The sequence below is a fragment of the Lucilia cuprina genome, chromosome 4, assembly GCF_022045245.1.
Source record: "Lucilia cuprina isolate Lc7/37 chromosome 4, ASM2204524v1, whole genome shotgun sequence".
NCBI classification, from domain to species: domain Eukaryota; kingdom Metazoa; phylum Arthropoda; class Insecta; order Diptera; family Calliphoridae; genus Lucilia; species Lucilia cuprina.
In genome coordinates, this window is record NC_060952.1 from 44514613 (window position 1) to 44524987 (window position 10375).

Here is a 10375-nt window from a genome sequence, read left to right on the forward strand (position 1 = left end):
CTATCAATTTTTATGAGGATCAGTCCCCCATATAAATTCCGCCCCAGAAATGACGCGAAAAATACGAATACCGCAATGCAACTCGACATAAAACAATTTTGATTTAAATTCTCACTACCATATTTTATGACTTTAATGCTCCTTAGTGGCTTAAAATACAAGTAGATCGATGAAATTTTAAACAAATAAGGAACTGAAATCTTCCTACAGACTTTAATGAGAATTGGTCCATATATATATATATAAATACCCCTACTCGCTATAAAAATTAGCACTGTCAATAATAAAACCCCCATTAATGGACCTCTTTCAAATATTACCCTGATGTTTTCATTAATATCGATAATAAAATATTCAAAATATCAAAGTTCATTTATATAACAGTGATTTGATGGTGGGTATAAAAGATTCGGCATAGCCGAATATAACACTCTTACTTGTTCATTTTCATTTCATTTTATTTATTCATTTATAATCTACAAGCCCTTCATTGGCCAAAATCGATTACATAGATATATATGAGTAATACAAAAGTTATAATAAGACTTATAATAAAAATAATAATAAAGTAAATATATATGTATATTTTTATAATTTTCATGCAAAAATAAAAAAAATTTTATAGAAAATTTAAATTGATTAAATTTTTTTCATGTTTCAGTTTTATACGTTCAATATCACGTGATTAAATTCGCATTCAGTAAGAAGATTGTATGTTTAGTTTCATTCATTTAGCTTCCACATTATAGAAAGTTTCGAAAGAATTTTATTCAATGAGGACCATGTATGTTTAATAATCATGAATTTTGAATTCATATTAAAGAACATAGAAAGAGTATCATTTGAAGAAAGAAAAAGTACCAAAAGTGGAATAAATTTTACCTAAGTGAAAAGTACTAATAAAGAAAAAAAATTTCCCCTTTTCGTTTAGGAATATACTTTTTCGAGAATTATGTTTACAAAATATTCCGTATTTAAATCTATATATCACAAATAAAACTCAAACAATTCAAATCTGCATTCATTTGTTCCAGAAAAATAGTGATTTTAAAAAATAACAAACAATTAACTCGAATTTGGTTTTATATAGGTCTTAGTACTCGAATTCCAAAATAATATACCAACAGTTTATTTTGTGTGAGTAAATAAACTACTTTTTAAAATTTAAAAAAAAATTGTGTTGGAATAAAATTAAATTTCCCGTTTTTCCCTTTTTGGTACTCTTTTTCCCCAGTGAAATGAAAAAAATTTTATTACAATAAATATTACAGAGCTAGTCCTTAATTTAATAGGAATAATTCAATAAACCGAAAAAGTTTTCTTAATGTGCTAAAAAAGTAGTTTCTCTCTTTTACACCCAGAAAGAATTGAATTTTTAAAAAGTACGAAACATTATAATTTTGGGAGATGTTACCGAAATATCTATAAAAATTTTATTACGTTAATTAGTTCAAAAGTTATAAAGGGCTAAAAAAAGTACCAAAATCCCCTTTGTTGCACATTTTTACCCCTTTAAATTACGAATTTCAAAAAAGTACCAGACACCCATCTGTTAATTTAAAGAGTAGATACAGGCGCATTAAAATTTTTTCTTGTATCAATATTGTGTAAGATTGAAACCCTGTTTTACCCATTTTTTCCCCTTTTTACCCGTAAACGTACAAATTTCCAAAAAAAATTCTTAGTAGAAATACATAACCAAAAACACATCTACTGTAAAAATTTCTTGATTCTATGTTCAGCCGTTTGGGCTGTGCAATGATGAATCAGTCAGTCAGTAACGCTACTTTTTTATATATATTTAGATTAGATTACGTATTTAGAGTACAATATATATTACATTCTAATTGAATTCTTGGAATTGTTAGTGTTTAAGTTTTAAGTACATCCGTAATTAAATTATGGAATTGTGTTATTCTACTTTTAACTAATTATAACAGGCAAAAAAGAACTTCCAAAAAGCGATAATGAAGTAGAATTTACTCCATGAGACCTGAAGCAGTTATGGGGTATGTCATTGATTTTGATTTCAAATTCAGCAAGTAATTTTTATGTTCATCTTTTGGAAGTTATTAGGAAGTGAAATTGTAGTATTATTGAATACAATTAATTTGACTCAAATAATATTAACATATTTAAATAAATTACACTCATTTATCAATTAACTCCAAAATAGAATTAGTTTAGTTAAAAAAAAATCATTACAAAAATTATACCAATTTAAAAAACATGGATTCCTTTACATTCTTTGGGAGTCAATAAAAATTACTTCTATAGAGGGTAAAAACATTCACTTTTAAAGTTGTGATAAATGTTATTCTTTTGGAAGAACTTCGTTTTATTTTTGCTGGGTAATTATAGTACCCCTTTTACACAGACATACACACATATTGTAAAGTTTGATTTAAATCGGAATCAATTAAGGAGTATTTACCACGAACTACATCACCATCACGTTCTTCAACTTAGCTCTTGGAATCACCAGAGATGGTATCTTGGACATCGTAGGCAAATTTGTACTGTGGGTTGGGATCATATTCATCATCAGTTTTGGGCAGCATAGTGAGCTACTGGAGCGACAGTTTTTACAACTGCAGCAGGGGCAGTGTGATAGAATTGGGCAGCTGTAGTGATGCCAGCATTGGCGACAGTAAGCAAAGCAAATACAGCGATAATTAAGTCATTTTAGAATCATCTTAAAACAGTATACCTTGAATGCCCATTTGATTAGTTATATTCGAGTGACTACAAATGTTGTTTTACTGAATCAAACTTCAATTTAATTATAATTTGTGAAAAAAAACCCATGTTTTTATACTTATAGATTTGTAGTGTCACAATTCTCTTTTTAATTGTCGTTTTAACAAGAAGAAAAAATTTACAACGAGTATATTTATTTTTAATAATTTTCAGAATACTATTTGTTAGTGTTGTACAAGTATCAACACAACCAGTTTCGGGTGGGTATAAACAAAATCCTATTATCAACGCTTAATTAATAAAAAATAGTTTTTTCTATTTTTTGCCACGTTTATATCATATACTCATACATTTTTTAGGTTTTTAGCCATGAAATTTGGGAATTTGGAGACATACAAATACATATGGGCCATTTCGTGTCAACTGACCCAACTTTTAAAATCAATGTTTTCCCTTATTTTTGTTTTTTTTTTTTTTTTTGCTCAAAAGAAAGACGATTACCTTTAAAGCTTTGTGGGTTGCAATAATATTTTAACTCAAAATATTGAAAAAAAAAAGAAAAACAAAACACACATTTATTAGAAACAATAAAGAAATAGCTTTCAGTCCTTTGGACATTTTTTGCTAGTTCATCAAGTTAAAAGTTCTTTCGAATAAAACCCTGAATGACAAATTGCTCAAATTTTACCAGTTTTTAATAGATAAAGCTGAGAATTAGTTTCTGATCTACTATACCCTAGTACTAACCTTGGTTCAAAATTTTATCAAAATAGATCACAACTTGATGTGAAATTGACCATACACATACTTACATACTTATGCTTAGAAGTGTTTAGCGCCAAATAGTTTATGAATGAATTCAGATTAAATTTGTTATAATTAAAAAATATAGAAACATTTTATAAATAAGTTATTTAATAATTTATTTATAAATGTATACTTTCGATAAATAAAAAAATTATGTGTTGTGATAGATATGGAATAAGTTTTATTCCGAGTTTAATGAAACACACACACAAAAAGATTAAAATCGGTTAAACTGTTTAGAAAATATACGAAGTCCAATTAAAAAAAAATATTTAAAATGTGAACTTTGCACCTTGCTAAAATCTAAACCGTAATGAATTTAAAAATTTTGGAGAACTTTAAATGTGTTTCATGTGTGTGTGTTTCATTAAGCTCGGAAAGGGTAATGTCTAAAACTTATTCGATATAAATAGCATCCACATATATCACCACACATAATTTTTTTATTTTTCGTAGTAGTAGTTTAGAAAAAATACGATGTTAAATTTAATGCTTGTTGAAAAAAATTATAAAAATATAAAGTTTGAACTTCGATAAAATCTGAACCGTAATGAATTAAGAACATCATATTCCGTGTTAACACGAAGAATGTGTGTACCGAATTTCATCGGAGAGCTTTTGTTAAAAATCCTACTTTTTTGTTCGAAATTTTTTAGAATTACCCAGCTACTTCTTCAATGTTACAAAAAATTGGTTTTATTATTTTCTAAAATTGTTTTTATTATTGAATTTTATGAGAACCGTACATTTTAGATGTTTAATTTCTTAAACGATAACTAATTAGTTCAGCTGCTATAAGCAAATACACAATTGGAAGAAATGTGTCAAACTTTGTCATTTAGATTATTTTTTTAATACAATACATTTGCAATACCTTCTAAAATTTATATGTATTTTTATCACGAGTCAAAACCAGATTGAAGATTGAATCGACCTTAAGGATCCGTAATATGTGTATATAATTTAAACGGAATGACAAACGTTTGTATATACATATACCCTTCTCATAAAGGTGGAGGGTATAAAAATAAATCTTGAAATATGTTATTAAGGGCTATAATTTTTATATGCCTACGGGTCGGTTTTGTAATTGCAGTATACATATTTTGTAAATATTATTATTCGCAACGACCTTTACTACACATAATTTTTGGAAAAAATAATATTTCAGAAGCATGCTGGTGTGATATATGGCTCGAGCATAAAAGCACAAATTATTGTACCAGCTGCTGGTGTTATGTATGGACCCTTTTAAGTATTGATTATTTCAATTCCACGCTTTTTGGGCCTTACAATATTTTTTACTGTCTATTTAATGCGCAATATCGAATTTGCACAAGTCTAAGATCCTGATAACCCTTTATGTGGTCTGATTGGATAATGATAAACTTTTAGCAAGAAAACGGTAAATCCAGGGCCAGATTAACCACTTTCTTGCCAAAAGTTTATCAAATGTGCATTGTATACAAGTAATAAAAAAATTCAATACGATTATGATTTAAAACAAATTTTCATTTGTTGATAAATGCTTAAATATTTATTCACTAATTAACACTAATAGTACAAATTTTCTAATTAAGATAGAAAACAATTTAAAAAAATACTAAATAACAAAATGAATAGGAAAATGAAAACAGTAGAAATGATCAAAATGCAACGGGAGAAAAATGGCCTCTCAGAGTATTTTCTTAATGTTGATATTGGGATTCGTGTGATTCGTGTTGGGGGACTTCATAAGTGGTGTATGTTTGGTGGGCAGTTTGCTCAGGATGGGCATGATGATTGACAGGAGCAGCATATGATGCAGGTTCATGATGGTATTGAGTGGTGTGTACAGGGGTAACATGTACGGGAGCTACATGAGCCGTGGTAACTACTTTGTGACCACTAATAGGTTCACGATGTACAACAGCATTAAAACCATTGACGTCATCAGCAGTGTATTTGACAGTACGACGGAAACCATCAGCATCGGTTAAAGAGTATTCGCCATGTACAACATCTCCATCACGTGATTCGGTTTGGCTCTTAGAATCACCTGAGACAGTATCTTGAACTTCATAGGCAAAGTTATATTTAGGATGTGGATCGTCAGGATATTCTTCATGTGCAGCATGGTGTGTTTTTTGCAAAAGAACATGATGTTCTTGGGGAGCACTATGATGATATACGGTGGGTTGGTGTTCTAAGGTGACATGTTGTGGCACTTGGATAACACCAGCATTAACAGCTGCCACTAAAGCCAAGATAGCGATGAACTGTTAAAATATTTAGTAAATAAATTAACTGCATTTATATTATCTTATAGGAGAATTCTTAATTTATGAATATTAGTTTGTTTTTAGATTAAAAATTTGCAACAGAAAAAAGTTCATGTTGAATGCGTAATTTTGCATTTTCTGCAAATTTTTTTATTATTATTTTTATTGAAAATCGCATTAATGTCTTTAAAAATAAAAAAATAAACTGATTTTGAATAAAAAAATGCAATCACTTTTTTATCACTTTTTTCCTTGGCACATTAATCCATGAATTGCATTTTTAAATTAGGCCAATATCATCAATACACTTCGTTATTTGTTGCCATGTGCAAAAACATAACTGATTTTAAATAAACATCAATATAAATTTTCAATAAGTGTTACTTATTTTTTAAGTTGAAGGCAAATTGTTTAAAACTTAAATTCCGTAAATTGTAGGAAAACAAAAAGATGTAACTTAAACACGAACACACACTCACCTTGAAGGCCATTTTTGCACAAAAATCGATTTATTTTAACCAAAATACGAAGAAGTAAGTTAAATAATTATTTACCAAAATCTTTGTACTAACACTTTGAGGTACGTGATTTGAATAATAATTGAATCCGCAATTGCATTTGTTTTTATACTCGAAAATCTTTGCTTAGACTCATATACATATACATATGTAGAATGTGTATGTAATTAATTTTTGAAGGTACTTTGGGATGGATGATTGAATGGAATAGCTGGATAAATGATTACACTTATGGATATGTGTTTGTAGCTTATTTTATTTCTCATCGTAATTTTTTTTATTTCTTGGCATTTCACTTTTTAGCTTGTTGCTTAGAGTTTTTGTTGCCTCAAAAAATAGATATACAAAAAGTTAAAAATAACAAAAAACTATTTATAATTCACCGCAGGCTAAACAATGAATATCCGAAAATTATAAACAACAACAAAAATTCACGTTAAACAGGCAGACACCCACAGGTCAGGCACCCATGTCAATGTATGTACACCGTCATACAATTCAATAGTTTCGGATTGTACTATCGCATGTGTAGAAGTGTATTACCGCATAACAGCACAATAAGTATAAACATTCAATCATACATTTACCAAATAACAACAATCAATATATTAAATAACGCGAATAGATATTTCGATATACATAAAATCTAATAAAATTAAATAAGTGTGAGTAAAATGAAGTACATACAACATAATAAAACAAAAGACTTAAGCGAGCAACTTGATTTTTTTAAATTATTGCACATACTTGACGTTAACAGTGCTTGCCTTTACAGTTTTTGTATTTCAATACAAATTGTGTGTTAGTGTGTTTTTCTTTAGAAGTGTACATAAGTTCATTCATTAATATATTAGACACTTTTTGATAAGTACACTAATTACTTATTACGATAATACTTATAATTTTAATACGAATGCACACAACCCGTACAAACTACACATATGAGTATTAATCAAAAATCAATATTCAAATTATTAAATAACCATTATTGTATTCATTAGGGTGTCACCAAAAATACATACATATATTTATTTAATATATTTATGTATGAATGTATATATGTATGTTAACTTAAACTGCAGGAATATTACATTCAATTTTCCGATTTTAGAACTAAAAAAATTTACAGAAATTTATTTGTCAGGGATATAGTTAGTATGTTTGAAAGGAGGATTTATTCAAATCTTAAGAAATACACCTAGGTCTCTATCGAACCAGTTGTGTGCTCCATAACTAGTGCCTCAGGTGGGAATCGAACCCGCCGCCTCTGTCTACCAGACTAGAACACTAACCTACCGGAGGACAAAAGCACACAATTTTTTTTAGATCGGAGATGTAGTTTTATGTACATAAACACATGGGAATAAAAATTAAACCGCTATTTTCATCTCATTCTTCGTTTTCTTTTATCGAATTTCAGATACACATAATTATATATTATTTTTTTGTTGTAAATGTAAAAACTAAATACTTTGCTTAAATCGTATTTCTCGAAAGGACATTTTTAGATTATGACAGTCTTGTAGTAAATGAATTATAATAAATATCAATCATTTCAAAGAATTATTGAATCTTAAATTTATGAGCTACATTGGTAACTTTTTTTTGCCTTCTCTTAGGCCGGTCAGTCCTAATGTACAATTTTTATACATGTACTCTTGTAAAATAAAATACATGTGTATATTACTGTTATGTACACATTGTATATTGCACATACATATGTACATATTTATGCACATATCGTCATCTTATTTTAAAAAAGACATTAGTTTAAAAACATGGTTGATTTAAAAAAAAAAAATTATCAGCTTTTGGTAAAATCAATTGTACCTTAAACTGTGTATGCACGGTTCTGACAGAAAAATACATTTTCTGACAAAGTTTCCAATCAAAAATTGTAAATTCATACGATTGTTAGAAATTCTCTGAACATTTTACTACCATCGTTATAAGATCTGTCAACCTATACGCATATTTTAAACTAAGATATACATATACTTATGAACATCTTTTATAAATTAAGGCGACGATATTTTTACTACAAGCAATAATGTTTTTGTCTATTAAGTATTTTACTACATGTATGCAGATAGTTTTGCAAATGTGTATGTATTGCAGATTATCTGTCATGAATTTTATTTTTTTTAAACACGCTTATGTTACAGTATTTTAAACTATAATTTCTTGAATTGTGTGACATTATAATCTAAAATGTCTTAAGTGATACAAAAATTAAATATCCACAATAGTATTCAAAATTTAAAAAATAATTCAACAAGTTAATAAAAGAAATTTAAAAAAAATAATAATAAATAAATAAAATTCTATTAACCTTTAATAAACAAATAAGAAAAAACCAACTAAGTTGCAGAATTCAAACTATGTAAAATAATACATTCTTTGAATACTCTGTCTAATTCGGTACACGTATACATAATAATTGTAAAAAAAATTAACTGCTCGCTTAACTAAGTTACTATCAATGATAAAAGTTTGAAGAAATGTTTTTGTTATTATACTTGGGTTTCATGCGTAAGTTGTTTAAATAATTAACTGGTTTGTTTAAGTTGTGCATTTACATACATACGTACATACGTTTGCTGAATCATCATTTTGAATTCAAAATTCAGTGTCATTAATAATTTGATTATTTAGTAATTGAATTTATTAATTGCATATTCATTATTATTTTAGGCAAATATGTTCATAAAATTCAAGAAAATACTGATGTTTTTTTTTAATTAACTTAAATTAATTTCACTCTATCTATTTTATAACAGTTTTTATTATTATTGCTACTTTCAATAAGTATACAAATTTATATGTGATTTAAAACTTGTAACTAGTGTTCCCAGGCTAACCTTTTAAATTTACTCTAGAAATTTATGATTTTTTTAATTAGATATAGAAGTATATTATTTTTGGCTTTGTCATTTTGTTTGCATACTTTATTTAATTCAGTGTTAAAAATTGCGTAAAAAAAAGAAAACAACATTAAATTTGTATTTGGAACTCATTATTTGACTCGCAATAAAATAGCTAAGTAGTGGCGCAGCGACTGAACATTTCACTAACAAGCCGAAGTCCCTGTTCGTATTCTCACTGTCTCTTATTTTTTTTAAACAAAACAACTTACTCAACAACTTGTTTGTAAGCGAAATGTACTTCTTTAACTTCCTATTTGTAAGCGAACGTTGAAATGCTTGTTACTGAAATACTAATGAAGAAGTCATGAAAAGAGGTTTTATTAGCATTTTAACTCATTACTTTTCAATGTTAGTTTTACCTGGGTTAACTTCCCAATATTCAAATACACATTTTTTGAATAATTAGATCAATTTAGTCTAGTTGTTAAAACTGTAAGAGAGGTTTACGTCTACATTAAAGTTATTTATGCAAAATATCATTGTGACATTAGTATTATTATATTAGTATTTAAGTGAATTATGATTATAAAGTCATATTTTGAACGGGACTCTGTATGGGGAATAAAGATAAATGTGTCCCGATCATCAGCAGTATTATTAAGACTTATACAAAACTAAGTTTTGCCAATTTTTGGAGTGAAACATATTTATGAGCTCAAAAGCTCTATTCGGAGAGTACGGTTGTATGTGGGCTATAAGAAATAATGGACCGATTTTAACCATTTTCAATAGTCTTCCTTAGGTAAAAATTTCACCCAAGGTTAACATCGACACACATACGGACGACACACGCTCTAAATCAAAAACATCCGATATAAACTCTCAAATATATAAAAGTTCAAAGTTTTATACCTTTTTGATTTTTTGTACTTTTTGTAATTTTTAAGAATTTAACATTGATATGTCTTATGTGTCTAATAGAGTATGTATTTACAATACAAAAAATTAAAGAAATCTGGAGACTATCGGTCAATTCTTACTTGATTTCTCATGGAATTCATGATATTACATTTATTTGTATGATAAATTCAATTTTAACAATCCAGTACAAATTATATACACTGTCTTATATAAAAAGGGTTTAACACAACATAAATTCTTTAATCTATAAGATAAAAATATACTAAATACTGCAAAAAAGGTCCCATGATTAGATTTTTAT

At 27.7% G+C, this 10375-nt stretch overlaps 1 protein-coding gene across 1 annotated transcript in view; it reads right to left on the reverse strand.

Annotated features, from left to right (window-relative positions):
* The window catches only part of LOC111674634 (larval cuticle protein A3A), a 7990-nt gene extending 1624 nt beyond the window's left edge, over nt 1–6366 (reverse strand). The window contains exons 1-3 of the mRNA XM_046949990.1: nt 6248–6366; nt 5389–5765; nt 2553–2650 (exon numbers count right to left, since the gene is read on the reverse strand). Coding sequence (XP_046805946.1) covers nt 2553–2650; nt 5389–5765; nt 6248–6259 — 487 coding nt within the window. The 5' untranslated portion in view covers nt 6260–6366. The remainder of the gene's footprint in view (nt 1–2552; nt 2651–5388; nt 5766–6247) is intronic.
* Nucleotides 6367–10375: the final 4009 nt, after the last annotated feature.